The sequence below is a fragment of the Cylas formicarius genome, unplaced genomic scaffold, assembly GCF_029955315.1.
Source record: "Cylas formicarius isolate icCylForm1 unplaced genomic scaffold, icCylForm1.1 PGA_scaffold_3__17_contigs__length_32017465, whole genome shotgun sequence".
Lineage (NCBI taxonomy): Eukaryota > Metazoa > Arthropoda > Insecta > Coleoptera > Brentidae > Cylas > Cylas formicarius.
In genome coordinates this window covers 16,818,843-16,838,685 of record NW_026844326.1, presented here as the reverse complement: position 1 = coordinate 16,838,685, position 19,843 = coordinate 16,818,843, and the positions used below count along the sequence as shown (strand labels likewise).

The following is a 19,843-nucleotide window of genomic DNA, read 5'->3' as shown; positions in this document are numbered from 1 at the left end:
AATAAATATCGATGAAATATACCAGCTGAGAGACAGAAAAAATAACTCCCATGGAACCAGTGGAAGAAGAAACGTTCCAAATAATTCCAATAGTTTCAATTCCAAATAATTGTTATTGTTTTTGGAATAATCATGGTTCTAATTTTAGCTTTCATCATTAAGAAGCTTCTGTTCGGAAAGGCACGAGAATTAAAGAAAATCGCATCCAAAGAGGAAAGCTGCTAGGGAGAAAATCTTGATGCTTTTTCGAAAAAACACTCCGTTATTTTCGAAAGTTAAGGAGGGAGGAGTTATATGTCCCAAACTGCAGACGAAGCCCAAAGCTAAGCGACACCGCATTAAAAACCCTATTTATTCGATTGTAATATTGTAAAATACGCTCTTAATTATTAAAACTTTTGTAACGGCCAGTTCGAATAAAACTTTATTTCGCTTTCCGTGTAATAAATGTTAAAAATTGAAAAAAAAAAGAAAAAAATCTGTGCCAATTTTTATCACTGCTTTCTTTTTTTTGCCTAGACAATCGACGTCTAATACAATTTATTTGTTATATCTTTTTCGGCGAATGCTTTTTCAAATTCCCATTAAGGGACGGTTAAATCGAATTGACAAGCGGCAAATATTTGATAATCGTTTCGAGACGTAAATAAAGGCCTCGAAAAGATTGACTCGGCGATCGAGCCGTGATGGAGAACGGAAATAAATAAAAATTCGTTGGTCGGCTGCCTTGCCAGGCGGTAGAAATATTTTCCGATTATTTGCGGAACATTTCGAGTCTGCTGAGAAAATCGTTCCACTTTGATTTAGATCTATATAGAATTTTGCCTTAAGATTCAGTCAAAATAAAGTCTGAGAGATATTGATCAATTCGCGTTGTGCTTATTAGTCATTACTGCAAATTTTTCATTACTTTTGAATCTCGTTTTACAAATATATTTTTTAAGGTTACAAAACACAAACAATAATTTACAAAAAACTAATTATACATAACAGAAACTTGATATTTGATGCATGTTTGAACCAATTGGGTTGGAATATGGTTCGACTAACGAAAAAACTATTTTCTTAACTTTTGTAGCTATTAAAAGAGATTTAGTTATTACAGCTGAATGAATAAACAAATTAAAAACAGATAAACTGAGTAATAAATAGCACCAATAATAATTAATATTAAAACATATAGCTTGGGAAGTAAGTCACTATAGTAGATGTATTAAGATATCAGGATACTAACCAAAATAGCCCATTTTATGAACTAAAGTTCAGGTCCGATACGGTTAAAAATATGGAAACCGATTCATAAGGGTTATTTGAAATCAACTGTTTTCTATTCTAAAGTTTGTTATGATTTTTAATTTAATATGTGTTTCTAATTAGTCGTTAAGGTCTCTGCCAATCCATGTTAATATTGCGGGTCAAAAGTTTCCTCTATAAGAAAAAAAAATCGAAATATATCTAGAATGCAAAAACAGTGCTCTCTGGGAAAACTTCTACCTCGAAAGGACGCTTCTTTTCCTGCTTCTTTTTATAATATAATTTATAAATGAAGCATTTAGGTATATGATTTTACATTATTTGACAAAGTTGCAAAGTAGTATTCAAAGAAATTTTTTTTTCTCAAATTCAAATTCCGCTATTCCAGAATAAAAAGGAGTACTTGGCCATTTTAGATTTAAAAAAAGAAGAAGTGTGACAAGATGACTTTGACTTTGTGAAAATTTAAGCGAAAGTTTTTATTTTTTCAATTGAACACTCTGTAAACTAATTTTTCGTGGGAAATACACTTTCCAAAACTGCCTCATTTATATGCCATCTTTGTCAATGTTTGTCTTTTTGTAAAACTAGCCATTCTTTCTTGTTTCAAAAGAACAAATTGCCCTACTTCGGTATGCTAAACTGGGATTTGTAAGCTCAGTGTTATTCGCTATAAAAATTCTTAAACGAATTCATCAAAATGGAAAAGCTTCTGAGGAATATTTAATTAGAATCCACAATGGAATTGCTTTTTATTCGCACACACGTCCTGGATTTTTAAAAATCTCGTGCGGGCCTGCGACTTTAGAAAGTGGCTAATGGCGACGGTGGAGTATTCGCAACGCAGTCCAAACAAAAGGACTTTAATTAAAAGCCGCCCTTTGCGAAATATAGGTTCGCAATGAAGGCTGCTAACGGGAAAAAGTGAACCCTTTCTTCCTGAATATTAAGTTGTTCCTCTAGCGGCGTTAATTAATATTGTGTCAGGCGTCTATAATTCATATTGCACGAAAAAACTGGAGTGGAGATTATGGTTGAAGGTAGAGAGTACAAATTAACAGTGGAGAGAAGCCGGCAATTCACTCTCGGTACTGATTTTTCGTCAAACAAGTTGTTCTTCCCTTCACATGCAAGAGTCTCATCCGACGGGTACCTAGGGGCCACGTATATCAAGAATACCACCAATATAACTTATAACATTGTGAATGCAACTTAAAACTGGACTTAACTTAATGCAAGCCTCAATACAGGGGATATTACATATTATTATAGACCGAAGCATAGGGCCCACGAATACGAGGGGTATACAACAAGTCTAGTATAAACCACTATATAGCCATCAACGGCTACATTATATATATATATATATATATATATATATATATATATATATATATATATATATATATATATATATATATATTTTATATTTCACTTTTCAAAAATAACTTTTTAAAAAATATATTTATTAACTTTAAATTAAAATTATAATCAAAATGATATTGGACATAATAACCTCGTGATGAGAGAATGTTATCAGACAATGTTTTACAATAGAAATTCGTATTTATAATAAATTTATGCTGACGTTGACGGGGTCGACGGCTGCGGATGTTGCGACATATCGTTGACACGACGTTTTCGCAATCGTTGCACTCTTGCAGGTCGGTGGCATTTAACCCATGTGGACAATAGGATTTCCGGATATAACAGCTCCCCCATTAAGTGAAAAGGTGGAGCCTAGCTGCAGCTTTTCGTAGACTAATTAAAGCGTAGCTTCTCGGTCAGTTACTTCTGGGTGGATGCTAGTCCGTCTTTTCGGAGTTAGTGATTTGAGTTGCATCGGGAGCAGGGGTCTTCGACTTGGCTTCGGAGGTTGTTGGGGATCGTTACCATCGGCGATGCTGAGTATTGTCGGTTTCTTTCTCCGGCATTTGCAAATGAAACAGCAAAGTATTAGTTTCAGGGGTTTCAACTCTGGGGGTTGAAACTGGAATTTGAGAACAGCAATCATATGGAATCTTAACGGCGTGGCTCTTGTAGGTCACGTTCTTATATTCTTCGACACAGTGTTTAGCTCGTACTCTGGAGCTTCCAATAAATGCACTCGAATTTGTTTGCAGCTTTTTAGATCTTCAGGTATTACATAGAGTAAAGAATCGTCATCACGCGCAAAATATTTTATTATTGTTGCAATTATATGAAATAAACGTGTTCGATTGTCCAAAATTGGAATAGGTAAAACACGATGCAATGTGTATATTTTAGGTTCTATTAAGGGAATTCTTGATACAAAAACAATTTTATTTTCAGTTTGAAATGCTTCTAGCTCCATAATATCTACGTACCTTGCAATGCTCGAAATATAGGGTGGTAGTGATAAATTATTTTTTTTTGTCAAGGATTTTGAAATTTCCTGAAGAGAAATGACTAAATCTCGTGGGTAAATAATAGAGCAATGTAAAACTTTGATTCGTGTGAACGTGATTGCGTTTAATATATCGCTGAGGTAAGACTCTAGGTATACATAACCTTCCGTAAAGCTTTCGCAAAGATTAAGTGTTTTAATTTGACATTCGTAAAATGCTACGGTGTCCGAAATATCATAGAGAGATTTTTAAATTTGAGTTAGATCTTGATTAAAAGTTTCTTCGTCGATTCGGAGAGTTTAAATTGTAGAATTAAAAGATTTTGTTACTTTATTTATACATTCATTAAAGTATTCGCCGTCTGTAGAGTCTAGGTTTCCGGTAATTAATTTAAAAATAGTTCTTACACCGTTAATTAAACCGCGTTTAGTTCTAAAATTAAAATTTTCAGTGTCGATAGTAATTTCTGAAAATTTCTCTTCGACTGAGTCAGCAATTATAGTTAGAAGACTAAAATGAGTTTGGATACTTGTTTTTAAGGCTGTCGTACAAGGAAAAGAATCGTCTAACATTTTTTGTGAGAGAGGAAAGTATTTTGTTATTATGTCGTATGGTTTCTCGCAGAGGTTTTAGTTTTTTTTTATAAACTAGCAGCTTCCATTTGTTGTTGGATACTTTTAGACTACTTTCTTCATGGTATAAGATGCCTACTGTATTATTTACTGGAGTAATGAGGATTTGGGGTGCGACCGTAGAGATCAGTCCCAAGATCTTGAAAGAAATTTAATTTAATCGTAATAAGGTTTAAACTTGTCAAAAGTAAATTTTGAAACTTGTTCGGTAGCTAAATTTTTGACAGTGGCTGAAGTTTCAAATACTTCAAGAATTTCATACGGACCGTTAAATTTATTCTGAGCTTTATCGGTAATTTGAGTTTCCTTAACATAAACTTTATCTCCTACATTATATTTAGTCATATTTCTAGAGATTGCTTGATCAAATCTAACTTTGGATTTTTGTTTTTGTTGATCAGTGCGGGTACGCGCGACTCTGTAATAATGCTGCATGCGATTATTTAGGTCTCGGATATATTTGGTGATGAGTTGTTCTTCATTATACAGAATTTCTGGAGGCCTACTAGAAGTGTGCCCAAATATTAGTTCATAAGGGGAAAAACCATGCGTTTTATTCTTTGTGTTGTTGTAGCAGATTATTGCGTATGGAAGAGCATGAAAGGGGTGTTCTTTTGGATTTTCGGCTTTATGAGCTCGGATCATTTCTGTGAGCGTGGCATGGAATCTTTCTAGTGATCCATTAGATTGTGGGTGGCTAACGCTGGAGAAAGTTAACTTTATATCGTACAAAAGACAAAGATCTTTGACGAGGGAGAGAAGAAGGATAGTAACGACTGTAGAAGCTTTTTTGTCTTTTATTGGATATGCCTGGGTGAATTTTGTGAGTTCGTCTCTTATGGTAAGGGCGTAATTACGAACTGGGAATTCGAAAATATCGATGTTAATGCGCTCAAAAGGAGTTTTAGGAGTTTCTGTGATAACTAATGGTGTGTTGAGGTTTTTACGATAGATCTTGACTTTTTGACATATTTCGCACTTTCTAATATAGTTTTCGACATCTTTGGTCAAGGTTGGCCAATTGTATTTTTGCTTTATGCGCTTAACTGTTTCGTTGATTCCGCGATGTAAATTATTTTTTCCTGAATGGTATTGGTCTAAAATGATAGGGATTTCGTCTTGATCGGGAGTTCGAACTATATCTTGGCAGATTCTTAGTTTTATATCCTTTTCGGAAAATATAAAGGAGAATACTTCTAATATTGGAAGTTGTAAATTATTTTCAATACAATACAGTTTTGAAAGATCAAAGTCATTTTTAGCTGTGAATAAAATATAGAATAAATGTTGAACTACAGTTTCATTATCATATGGAAGAGGGATTATATAATATTTCCTGCCTTTGACGGTTTTGCTAGAAAAAATGTTAATTTTGTTAAACGTAAAATTTATATCTTCTTCAAAAATATCGTCCATTATTTTGTTATGCAAATCATCAAGTTTTGATTGCCAAAAGAAAGTGACAATATCTTTGTGGTTTTTGTCGAGAAGTTGCGAATTAGAGGTTTCTATTTTGGAATAATCTATAAGGGATGTGGTTTTGTGAAGGTATGCGAAGTTGTTGTATTCTTCTGTAACTTCCGCTGTGTCGTCTTCGATATCTGAATTATTAGAATTGTCAACGTGAACGATTTCTTCTTTACTAGTGGATGGTCGGTTGTGAATGTCATCGTTATTAGATGCAAGGATAAAAATTTTCTTTTGGAGATCGACACAATCTTGAATATGGTTAATTTTAACACGGGATAAAGCGTCTGCGTTTTTATTTATTTTACCGGGCTTATACACAATGGTATAGTCGTATTCTTCAAGCTTAAGACGCCATCGAGCTAAACGACTACCAGGATCATTTATCGAAAATAGCCAAGTTAAAGGACGATGATCAGTAACGAGAGTAAATTTTCTTCCGAACAGATAAGGGCGGAAGTGTTTAACTGCCCATACTATGGCGAGAAGTTCCCGTTCTATAGTTGAATATTTCGTCTCTGCACTACATAGAGTTCTAGAGGCATATGCTATGGGAAGGTCTTTTCCAATGGGACCTTGTGAAAGAACTGCACCAATGGCAAATGCACTGGCATCGGTGGTTAGGACAAAAGTTTCCTCGAAATTTGGATAAATGAGTATTGGGTCACGTATTAGAGCGTTTTTAAGCTCATTAAATGAATTTTTGCATTCTGAATTGAATACGAAGGGTGTGTCTTTTTGGAGAAGTCTAGTTAAAGGTTTTGAGATCTTAGCGAAATTGGGAATAAAACGTCGGTAGTAACCGGCTAAACCAAGGAAGGATTTAATGTCTTTTGGTGATTTTGGTTCTGAAATTTTTTGAATAGCGTCTATTTTCTCAGGGTTGGGTTTGACTCCATCTGGGGTCACGAGATGCCCTAAATAAGCTACTTCCTTTCGAAGAAATTCACACTTGTCAGGTTGGAGTTTGAGGTTTGCACCCCGAAGGCGTTTGAAGACATCAGTTAACCTTTGTATATGTTCGTGTATGGTAGCGGAATAAACGATAATATCGTCCATGTAAACGAGACATCGTTCGTTTTGAAGACCTAAGAGAATGTTGTCCATGACACGTTGGAAAGTGGATGGAGAATTTTTTAGTCCGAAGGGTAAACGGAGAAATTCAAAATGACCATTTCCAACTGAAAATGCAGTTTTAGCAACGTCCTTGGGATCAATTTCAATTTGGTGAAACCCAGAGGCTAGGTCCAAAGTAGTGAAATATTGACATCTGCCTAACTGGTCTAAGAGATCGGAAATATTGGGAAGAGGGTATTTATCGTCGACAGAGACTTCATTTAGTTTGCGATAGTCGATGACTACGCGCCATTTTTGTTTCATAGAAGCGTCTAATTTTTTTGGGACAACCCAAACAGGGGAAGACCATGGAGAAGTGGAAGGTCGAATGATTCCTTGTTCGAGCATTTTGTTGATTTGTGACTTTACTTCTTGTTTGTGGACATGTGGGTACCTATATGATTTGGTAAAAATCGGTCTGGCGTTGTTCGTTTCAATAGTATGTTTAATTTCATTAGTAAAACTTAAATGATCTCCTTCTAAATAGAATATATCAGAAAAATCAAGACATAATTGTGTTATTAATTCTTTTTCTTCTTCGTTTAAATGATCGGTGCGTAACTGGGATTGAATTATACCGCGCCTATCAACAGGTTGAGGATTTAAATTGAAAATATTATTTATTTCTTTTTCGTTAGGATTTGTATTAAAAGGTTCGATAGATAAATTTGAAAAATCTATAGTTTTTGGGATAGCATTAGCGTTAATAACAGTAGTAAAAAATTCACCTTTATTATTTACTTTAACTAAAGCATTAGGTAACCTAACTTTTTCACATTCTTGAGAGTGGAGAATAGCGTCTGTGTTTGTTAAACTACATTTTAATTTGAAAATTCTTTCGGTCCTAGGTTCGATTGAAATTCGATTTTGAATATTTTGTTCAGGTTTTTTACAAATTTTGGGAAGAACAGATTCGTGTCCTACTTTATGCAAAGGCATTGTTTTAAAATTCGTTATAAGTTTTTTGGACTTTAAATCGATTATACATTGGTAGCGACCAAGAAAATCTAAACCGAGAATTCCGTCAAATTCGATGTCAAGATCGTAAAGATAGACTTTATGTTTGTCGTTATCGGTGAATGGAATAAGTGTGGATTCTTTAATAAAAAGTGTTTGATTTGTTATACCTTGGATGGTAATATTTTCCTTAACTCGTGTTCTGTAATTTTCAGCGGTTTTATATTTAAAGATAGAAATACCTGCGCCTGTATCTATTAATATTTTGAATTTTTGCGTAGAGTCAAAAATATAGTATAAATTTTTAGAATTTACCGTAAGAAGAGGGTTTAACAGAAGTTCTGTTCTGGAAAGTTTAGATTGGGATTCATGTTGTCTAAATTCAGGGTTTGAATTTGGGAATTGATTTCGAAAATTGGGTCTGGAGACATTTCGTCTGGTGGGATATCGTAAGGGCTTTCTTGAAAATCCTGCTCTGGTTCGCAGTTTTCTGGATGGTTAGAATAATGATTTTGAAGTTCATTATCTTCTTGAAGAGTGTAATTTTCATGTGAAAATTCCTGGGAATTTCCGGAATAACCGTCGATGTAGATCGGGTTTGAGTTTACGTGATGAGTTCGCTGCGGGTTTGGATTCATAAAATGTGGCTTAGGATAAGAGTTTGAAGATTTCATCGGTATTTGAATCGAGTTGTTGCTAATGTTGCTTTGTTGGAACCAATTAGAAGGTCGCTGTGGATATTGCGAAAAATTTGGTTTGACATGCTGATGCGTACTTCTACATTGATTTGAAGTATGGCCAATTTTATTACACAAAGTGCATTTAGGTTGCTGAAGAGGGGTTCGAATATTCGCAGAATGCGATTTAGGAGAATTTGATTTGACAGATTTTTGATTTTCAAAATATGAGAGTTGGAGTTCTCGACGAATCCTTGCTTGGGCTTCTAAAAGTGAAGTGGGATTACTAGCACGAATGAGTTGACCTAATCTAGGTTCTAAACCTGTAAGAAGTGTATTAAGGGTCATAGTCTCAATTAAAGATATCTGAGCATCCTTTTGCTCTTTGGATCCTAATGTGGTGGATTTTTGAACACATGAATGCATTTTCGCATTTAGGACTTGAAGACGATTGAAAAATGTTAATGCTGATTCATTGGGCAATTGTTTAAGACGTTGAAGGTCATGAATTAGGGAAGGTAAATCTCTAGAATCACCAAAGTGTAGAGTTAATAGTTTCTTTATTTCTAGATATGAATCAGGATTCCTAGAATTAATTAATTGAGCTGCTTTACCGCGGAGTTTATTTTTAATGTGAATCACTAAAAGAATTTTTTGTTGCGTTGTTGCCATATTATAAGCACAATCACACGCGTTTATAAAATTTCCTAAAAAGATTTGGTCACCCTCAAATTCAGGTACGATACAGAAAATTTCCGAAAGTTTATATGGTTCAACTTCCAGCATTGTACTAGGTTCGTCTGATTGAGTTGCCATTATTTTAGGTTTAAGAAAAAGCAAATAAATTTATAAGAAGTTCAAACACAATTATTTTTTGTTTTAAATATTGCCAAGTTAAACTTGGAGACTAAAATTTAATCAAAATAATTATCGCGGAACGATTCTACGTTGCGAAATTCAATAAATAGGTAATTTTCAACCTTGGGTAATCGAACGTAATAAATTCAACAATGTTGCGAATTAAAAATAAAATTATTCGTAACGATTCTTAACACTTACAGTACTATTTTCATTGCTGCCTTTCGAGACGGTTGATGGGTTTATCCTTGTTCCGGTACGATGGGCTGTCTTCGTTGTTCCCTAGATTTAGGGGTCGGAATCTGCCGCCACTAGTTAGAATACTCGTGTTCTAGCAACGTGAACAGATCCTACTCCGAATTCTTGCCTCTCGAAACGGTGATGGAAGGTTCCTTGTTCCGGCACGACTGGGCTGCGATGGTTCTTCTTTCCGTCTAGGGGATTGGAATCCGCCGTCACTAGTTAGAATACTCGTGTTCTAGCAACGTGAACGGATCCTACCGACTGCGCCAATTTTTATATTTCACTTTTCAAAAATAACTTTTTAAAAAATATATTTATTAACTTTAAATTAAAATTATAATCAAAATGATATTGGACATAATAACCTTGTGACAAGAGAATGTTATTAGACCGTTAAAATCAAACTAAAAATGGACATAATAACCTCGTGATGAGAGAATGTTATCAGACCGTTAAAATCAAACTAAAAATGGACATAATAACCTCGTGATGAGAGAATGTTATCAGACAATGTTTTACAATAGAAATTCGTATTTATAATAAATTTATGCTGACGTTGACGGGGTCGACGGCTGCGGATGTTGCGACATATCGTTGACACGACGTTTTCGCAATCGTTGCACTCTTGCAGGTCGGTGGCATTTAACCCATGTGGACAATAGGATTTCCGGATATAACATATATATATATATATATATATATATATATATATATATATATATATATATATATATATATATATATATATATATATATATATATATATATATATATATATATATATATATATATATATATTTTCACTTATTGATTCACGGATGGAAAAATGTGATGACACTATATCCCGGGATATAATCCGTTCGCTCACAAACGAGAGGAACAGAGATCAAGAACTGAAGAAAATTAGTACCTGTCTTCGACAAAACGGATACCAAAGGCGCACCATCAGCAAGGCAATCAGTAAACAACAACAGCCGCAGCAGACAGTGCAGGACGAGACCCAACGAAGATTGATCGCTGTCCTGCCATACATCAAAGGGATTACTGACAAAATCGGTCGAATATTACGGAAACACGACATATCAACGGCATACAAACCTGACCATACCATCGGAGCAATACTAAGAAACCCAAAACAAAAAATTACTCTGGAAAACCAAGGAGTATACAGTGTAGCATGCGGATCGTGCAGCCTGACGTATGTGGGACAGACCAACAGAAGGTTTTCAGCCAGGCTCGAGCAACCTCGTTTAGCCATAAGAAACAAACAAAGAACATCTGCTTTGTTTCAGCACCAACGTCAGACAGGCCATAAAATTGATTTCGATACTTGCAAACAAATAGCTAATATTCCTGATTTTAGGACTAGGATTATAGGAAATAGTCCGAACACCTGAATACGAGAGACGACGCTCTGCATTTATCCAATACGTGGAGAACGATAATCAAACAGCAGAGCGAAGCGCAGCAACCACCGGGGACATCGCAACTACGATCGGGCGAAATTAACAACGCGACAATTCAGGAGACGGAGCCACCTCCCCCTACGCACAAGCAGCACCGTTACCATCTCCGGCGCAGGGTATAAATACTGCACGCACCGCCGATAACCTCCCAGTGTTCGAAGTGTTTTAGGAGCGCGAGCATTGAAGATGCCAAGTGAAATTTTGGCGAAACGTCCGCAGGATTCCAGTCGGATGCAAGATTCCAGTCGGATGCAGGATTCCAGTCGGATGCAGGATTCCAGTCGGATGCAGGATTCCAGTCGCATGCAGGATTCCAGTCGGATATATATATATATATATATATATATATATATATATATATATATATATATATATATATATATTTATATATGTATATTTATATATGTATATATATTTCTGTATTATTCTGTATTTGTTTTGGTATTTTTTAATTAAAATATTGCATTTTTTGTAATGTAATGTAAGTATCGAGCCATCAAAAAAGCAAACTGTTGAAGTTTTCAATTATAAGTTTGTTAATTGAAATAATAAGTGGTAGTTAAATGGTAAACCTACAAACAATAACACTAATATTATTATAAAAATTAGAGAATTTTAAGGGCATTATTGAACGCGATGGTGCATATTACTTTTTCATTATCGAAAATGTAATTTTCCAGTTACCGGTTTCGACAAACGTGCAGAAATATTTATTGATGCTCGCTTGAGTTTTTAAATTATTAGTACCTTCGTTATATCTGAAAATATCCACCGGTGCAAAAATATTGGAAGGGAAGCATTTTAATGTTTCTAGTAATTAACGAAATGTAGCGTTATTAAAAATTCAGCTCGTTAAATATTTATGTGCGTATAAATTTTATTTTTCAAATTTTATTACCCGATTATTAAAAGCTCACCAATAAAGTAAAAACTGAGAAGGAGGATTTCCTAATTAAGTGATGAAAATTTAGACTATTGTTTACGGTGGCAATTCTGCCCATTCCGACTTTCACATCAAAGAATCTAGACCAACAATTTCAAATCAGGTTACGATTGGAGTCCCAATCCAACCCCATTAGATTAGATTTGACGAATATTTAAAAGAGAAACATTATAATAATAATAATAAACTTAGATGTTTTTCTGCCTATTTAAAAAGAAAATTTAAATTTGCCACATAGAGGGGACCATTTACTAAGCAGATTCCAATTTAATGTTTATTTCAACTTTTATTGAACGCCACGGGTAATACACTGGCGAAGAAAAAAGCAAAAATTGTTCAAAGCATGTCTACTTACCATGGGCTAGGCCAAACACTATTCCAGAAAGAAAAAATATCAGCATGGTGAATGGGTAGCTAAGTGCACCCCTCTCAATATCTCGGAGGCAATAATCTGAAACAAAAAAAAAATGTTCAAATATGGCTTTCTGCGGTTTCGAGAAAAAACAATTCATCAAATTAGGATTAGTAACCATTAAAAAGGCTATTTTTTTGTCTTAGACTTCACAGGTTCTATTACCAAATAGCCCAAAAAATCAAAATTATTAAAACATAATCTAAAATATGAATTGGTCTATCCAAACGTTGTTTGAGAAGATTACCATTATCAACGTTAAGAACACAGTAACTAAGGTTGATACTTATACATTCAATTTGACAAGGTCTTCATCACCTCGCATACACATTTTTGGGTTAGCTCAAAATGATATAAAGCCTTGTTTTCCGGACACTCTGTACACTCTCGCATCCATCTAAAATTTTCCTTTATTCACGGAGACAGACAGAGCAAACAGAATAATTCCAAAGTTTTACGGTTATTTTAACTTTCCAAAGTTCTTGATTCAATGAAATATCCTCTAATGAATAAGGGGTCTACAAATATGTAGAATGCGGTTTCACGCCAGCAGGAGATACTAAATAACAAATTGATAGATACAAACGTCTACCAAATTATTTGAATATTGATAGCTTAGAAAAAATGGCAACCGATTTAACAGCTGTCAAATGATTTATTCTCAGTTTGGCGTAAATTCCTCGAATGGGCCCAAAACGAGATTGCCGTTGTTCCAGATCTTCATAAGCCAATTTTGTTTAGCGATGAAGTGCACTTCTGGTTGAATGGCTTCGTCAACAATCAAAACTGCTGCATTTAGAGCGAAGCTAATCCTCAAGTGTATGTCGAATCACCGTTACATCCAGAAAAACTGACTGTTTGGTCCGCTTTATGGGCTGATGGAATCATTGATCCGTACTTCTTCAAAAACGATGATGGCCAGAACGTTACAGTCAATGGTGATCGGTATAGAGCTATGATTAATAACTCTTTTATTCCTGAATTGAATAACCATGATGTCCAGGAGATGTGGTTTCAACAAGACGGCTCAACATGTCACACAGCTCGTGCCACAATCGATTTATTAAAACACACGTTTGGTGACCGCCTAATTTCACGTTTTGGACCTGTGAATTGGCCTTAAAAGACCTTGGGATTTAACACCGCTAGACTACTTTCTGTGGGGCTATGTAAAGTCATTGGTCTATGCGGATAAGCCACAAACGCTTGACCATTTGGAAGACAACATTCGCCGTGTTATGGCCGATATACGGCCACAAATGTTGGAAAAAGTCATCGAAAATTGGACGTCCAGATTGGACTACATCCGCGCCAGCCGTGGCAGTCAAATACCAGAAATCATATTTAAAATGTAATGCCACAAGATCATCTGTCGGATAAATAAAATTAATGTCAAATGAATAATCCATCGTTGTTTTATTGCACCTTAAATACTATACATCGAAAAAAAACACCCTTTATAAACTTTGGATGTAGAAGTTAATTGAAAACTTGTTTTCTTTGCGACTTAATTGGTCGAAGAATATGGTTCCTTATAATAAAATTAAAAGTTTTAGCCTACCCTCGATTCAATATCAGTTTTAATAAAATATATTCTGAGATTCTCGGAATCAAAGAAGGGGACAAGAAATTATCGAATATTGTCATATTTTTTAAAATTTTCGCGTTGCGATGTACTAATGTAAACAAATGTCAAGTAACTTTGCATACTTGAGTCTTAACCTACGGTGCAATCAATTTTTCGTTATCTGTATAGAAGAGGATGTCCCTTCAAATGTTTACAAATTAGATTCAAGATTTAGCATATTAATGGTACCTTGAATATCTTAAGCAATATTCGCATAACAAAATTTTCGTTTCGTTTATCCAGGTGTTTAAAAAATTTATGGAGGTGTAATTTAGTCGAATTTCCGCTTAGACCAAGTACCTCTTGGGTAAGATATATATATCGAAAACGCGACATTATTTCTCTCCCTCATCCTCCTTCGCATCACACTTGAATCAGTTACGGTAAATAACATGGGAGGTAGTTTTTCACCGGGACGTCTTTACTTTGGAAACAGACTTCGCCATTTCTGAGAAATGAACGTCATTTTTCAAAGGATCCGGCTTCCGCTATTCGTTTCTCTCCGCCCTTAGGGAAGGGAGACCCTTTGTATTTTTTGTCTCTCTCTTTCTGCCTCTAATGTGACATATGCAATTATTCGGTTGATATATGGTCACCTTCTTTTGTCATAAGTTTCAGCTGTGGGTTGTTGTGCTGTTTCTTGGGCAATTACTATTGTCTAAGTTATTAATTAAATTCAGTTTATAATTAAAATCAATATTACAAGTTATCTTGGATGAAGGCTATAGAGATTACATCGCATTAAATATATGCAATTGCATGTGCTTTATTTATTTCACATTAATCGAAATTCATTTGAAATACCAGAAATTAAATTCTGAATATTGGTGTCAAGTCGGCGTATATAATCTGCCGCCAGTTTTTTGAAGTTATCCGAAACCACACCGATTGTCGACAGAGCTTCGATAACAAAAATTAAGAAAAGGAGTCTAGATTCAACATCTATCTTTATAGGAAACTAACTAAATCTGTTCGGAATCGTCTTTCCAGTGTTAAATAATGAAAGTGCTACGTCAGCGTCAGAAAGAAAAAATATTCGCTATTAGCTACTAAGAACTTTCAAGTGGGTGAGGCCGAAATTATATACCTGAGGAGAGTCAAGTACCAAAAACGGATAAAATTAGAAATGACGATATTAGACCAGAACTAAAGATTATGCCAGAACAGGAGCACATAGAACAGAAAATGTAGAAAAGCAGAGCGACTGGACGGAGAAAGAGCTAGAAATATTTGGAACGAAACAATAGACAAGATTTTGAAAAAAAAGAAAAGAATGGAATGAGGCACAAAAAACGCATTGGACAAGAAGAAATGGAGGCAGTTGATGAATAGTCGATTAGTAGAATTTATATTCATCTCGAAAAAAATAAATATATTAAACGCTTAAAATTACATATGCTGATATAACTTCTTCTAATTTTAAATAAAAAAAACTCAATATAGTAGGAGTGACTTTTGAATTCACACTGGCAATATATTGTGCTGCGTTAAGGCGTCATCAGAACCAAGTTAAAGATTTCTTAATTTCAATTTCAAAGTCACAAAACTAGATGTCTTCTTTTTAGACAAAGCCAAAAGTAGATAAGACGGCCTTTTCATACAAGAAAAGACCACTTCAGTTTAATTATGTCAAAGATTGCATAAAAAAACCAATAAAGAAGAGATTAGAACGTGGATTATTAATATTACTGACTATTAAGGCGAAGAATTTAACTTTGGAAACTCAATATATCAGTAGTTTCATTGCATCGATCGGCAATTACGCAAAGAAGAATGTTGGTTCTCCCTCATTCTTTTTACGAATAACTCCAATATCACGAAGATAAAACCCTTAACCCCAAACGGCAATGGCTAGTTGCCACGCGATGGTAATCCTTTTCCGCGAGAGATGCGGACCTTTATCAGCTTTTAAACTGGGAATAAACTTCTTTTACGTCTTTTTCCGAAGTTGTTTCGTGTCAGCTGCACTGGGGTTAGCGGTCAGTCGTATTTCTATCAACTAAACGGAAAGGGACTATTTTTGCAGACACGGCATCGTGTTGTCCTTTCCTTTTTTTTCTGTGTCTTTGAACTGGCGCATCTTGTTTAAAGCGATTTGGATTTCAGCTGATAGAAGCTGCAACGGAAAATTATGAGAAACAAAAATTTGGTATTAAACACACGGAGACCAAATCCCTAAGGGTCAATAACTAGATAAAAATTTAATTGGTAAGGTAGCTAATTTTTCGCGTAATTTGTGAAAACGCGTAAACTTCCATTAAAATTAACAAAGTTGAAGTTGCAGTGTGAGATGTGGTTTATTTACTACAAATTTCGAAAACAACATTTTGAAAAAATCAGATTTGTTAAACGACACACTAAAATCCAAAAATGCTATTATATAGCTAAAGGGGATTATATTAAAAATATGGATAACATTTAGTACTCTAGCAGCAAACTTGTATAATATTAAAGTAACTTTAAAAATTCACTATTATTGGACCTTAGATACTCCAGATAAGTAAATTTTGAATATCTGTATATCACAATCGTGGATAATTTAGATCGGTAGAATAAGAACGAACTTGAAGAGAAAATAATCTTCAAAGCAAAATAAAACCAACCAACGAATTTCCTGAATAGACATATCCGGTATACAAAGCATTGTTATATTTTTACTTTTTATATATTTAATTATGAATACGTAATATTTTATCTACATAGATCATTCATTCAAATCCAAATTTATTGAAACAAAATGCCAAGGAAGTCCAAAGCTGCTAGAGGCATGCTACATGTGGGTGTGTACAAAAAATTAACAAATACATTACATTAGAAATTAGATAATATACAAAAGCGTATATAGAGACAGTTTTAAGAATAATAGAAAACACATTAACAAAAAATACCAAAAACTCATTAACATTACATTATCATCATACGGAGCTAATTTTTTCTTGAAGAATTCATAATAAATGTATCAAATATATAATAACCATTTTTTCGAGTCGTTCCATGTAAAATGAACAGTTTTATTTTCACATGATGTATCCCGATGTGCAGAACTTTACCATAACAAAACCAAATTGGATCGAAAATTTGTCCACCAATCAAATAAATATTTAATTTGTAGTTACCACGTCGACAACCGTTCGCCTTCACTTAGTCAATAATTAAGTCCATGGTTCCCTATTTGCGGTTTTGGTGGTCCGATCGTTAAACCAGGGTTAAATAGTTAACTGTTCAAATGTTTTTAAACCTGCCCTTAGGAATAATTTTAATACTAAAATAGCTAAAGATGTATAGGCTACAGTGTTATTTCAAAATAAATGCATTTTCGATAGTCACTTGTGAGACAAAAAAAAACGACACATTAGCGAGTTCGACTCAACAAAAACCAACTCAGGCGGAATCCAGAAGTTTTGTAAACAGTATCAGTTATCTCTGGACCCAAACAATTTGTTAGAAATTGGTATTAAATTAGTTTACGTTGTTCATTGCGACTTAATTACGTATGGTTATTGACAAAGAGGCCGTGACAGATGAAGCAATAATAAGTACTTTTGCAAAGCAGTACTTTGTCCCGATGATCTCATATAACTGTTACACTGTGTATCGCCGTGTAGAACAACATTTGTTAATGATCATAATAATATATATTTGTACATTCGTGTCTATTTTTCGACACTTTCGCATTTTATTTCCCTTATTTTTAAAGACAAAGCTGCGGTTTTACCTAATTTAAATAAATAAATCCCATTTATGTAGAATCCAGTAGCGTAGCTAGTGCTGTCCTAATGTGTTGCTTTTCAGTTAAGTCCCGTACATTTTTAACTAGTTAAATTATTCTATATAAATAAATGTATTTTTGTAAAGAACGACATAAATTAAAATTTTCTACAGGTGTTTCACAAATAAAGCAAAAGACTATTTGTCTGGTTGTCATTCAGACTGCTCTGAATAACTTTTTGATAAAATTAAAACTTTAAATTAAAAAGATCCAAATATTAATGAGTGCGCTATCACATTTCATGTAAATTCAACGTCAATGGAAATACGGGAGTGTACCAAAAGTTTCCTTCTCAATTTCACTCGGTATTTGAGAAAATTTGATTCATTGCATTTCGTAAAACGGTAGTCCGACAAAACCGCAACCTTGTCTTTAAAAATAAGCGAGATACAAGATTTACGAGATATAAAAAAATTTATTAGTAAGAGATTTCTGTATATTTTTGTATGTCTGTATCGACACCATATTAATTTAAACTGTAAAAAAATATCCAGTTATTTCGCACTACAACACTAAAATTCGCCGAAAGTAAATCGTTGCTTGTATTAGCCAGAGCATCCGTTTCATCGAAAAGAACATCTGCCGCCACATAAAACACGTTTCCCATCTATCAACAATAAACCGAATATAAATTTATTCACGGGTTTCGACAAACAAATTAGAGATTCCTTCATCCCCCTTAGGGTGTTTCGTATTAGAAGTAACGATGTTACCCCCCTGTCGGCGTTGTTCTGGGATCGAGGTGCCAAATACGCAGGATAAAGAGGGTGAAATGCGTGAATAAATTTTCAAAGACAATATTTGTCTTGGTAATATTCGGTGACGCCCTTTTGTGAAAAAACATGCACGTAGCAGAAGGTTGTTGAAAGATAGAGATAAGAAATAAGGTGGGCGCAGAATTTCGGACTATATAACATAATAATAATACTAATACTAATAATAATAATAATAATAATAATAATAATAATAATAATAATAAATTATAATAGTTTCTTTGCTGTAAGTATTTACATAATCAGCATTTATATCCAATAACCAATTTTACAAGCAAAAAGGAGCCCGAAATGCCACTTTAAAAAGATTTTAGTTCAGCCCCCAAGGTAAACTATAAACTAAAACTATAAATTTTTGGCAATGCCAATTACACTAATGTTCTAAATCCGCTACAAAAAGCACACTATACGGAAAGAAAGGAAAAAAGGCAGAAAGAGAGTCACCTAGTTATATGTCCCAAACTGCAGACGAAACCCAAAGCTAAGCGACACCGCATTAAAAACCCTATTTATTCGATTGTAATATTGTAAAATACGCTCTTAATTATTCCAACCTTTGTAACGGCCAGTTCGAATAAAACTTTATTTCGCTTTCCGTGTAATAAATGTTTTTAAAAACGCTCTCCCGAATTTTGAACATTTAAGTGGCGCAGTCGGAACGGAATTTCTAAGTGCAGTAGTGGTGGACAATTAACCAGAATCTTCTGGGAGTTTCTTTGAAATCGCCAATCGAGGAAAGTTCGAAACTTTTGGACATCCGCTACGTGGATTTTCAAATCCTTCAGCACGCAGAACCAGCAGCAAGGGAAGCAGAACGACGGCCTACGAAGGTACAACCTGCATGTGACGAGTTGGGAAATTGAGCCGGAAAGGAGACGGAGAAATACAAAACCGCAAGTGCCATTTCCTTTTGCCCCTCCGATACCTCTGTATAAGGTCCCTTAAAGGGATAGTATAGGGCTCGCATTGCACGCGATTAGGTTAAGAAAAGAAAAGAAATCAAATAAAATCAAATCGAATCGTAAATGAGCGATTCTGAAATCGAAAATCTTGAAAAACATTTCAATTCAATTTTAAAGTTAGGGAACAAAACACAAGAAAACACAATGACCCCACAAGGAAGCTCAGGTAGTATGAGTAGTGCGGAACCTAGATTTAATTGGAATCTTTTTAAATCTAAAGTAGATAACATAAAACCTTATGACGGAAATAGCGACACGCTAAACAAATTTATTGCTAAGTGCGAAAGATTAATAAATTCCTACGATAGTTTAGGAGAT

The 19,843-nt window shown here is 34.4% G+C and overlaps 1 protein-coding gene across 4 annotated transcripts in view; it reads right to left on the bottom strand.

The window, feature by feature from the left end:
• Positions 1-19,843, bottom strand: part of LOC132699070 (Ig-like and fibronectin type-III domain-containing protein 2) — a 244,429-nt gene that overhangs the window by 49,567 nt on the left and 175,019 nt on the right. For all 4 annotated transcript variants that reach the window (XM_060665536.1, XM_060665538.1, XM_060665534.1 and 1 more), the window contains one exon: positions 12,338-12,433. In XM_060665536.1, the coding sequence (XP_060521519.1) occupies positions 12,338-12,383 (46 nt within the window). In that variant the 5' untranslated portion in view covers positions 12,384-12,433. The remainder of the gene's footprint in view (positions 1-12,337; positions 12,434-19,843) is intronic.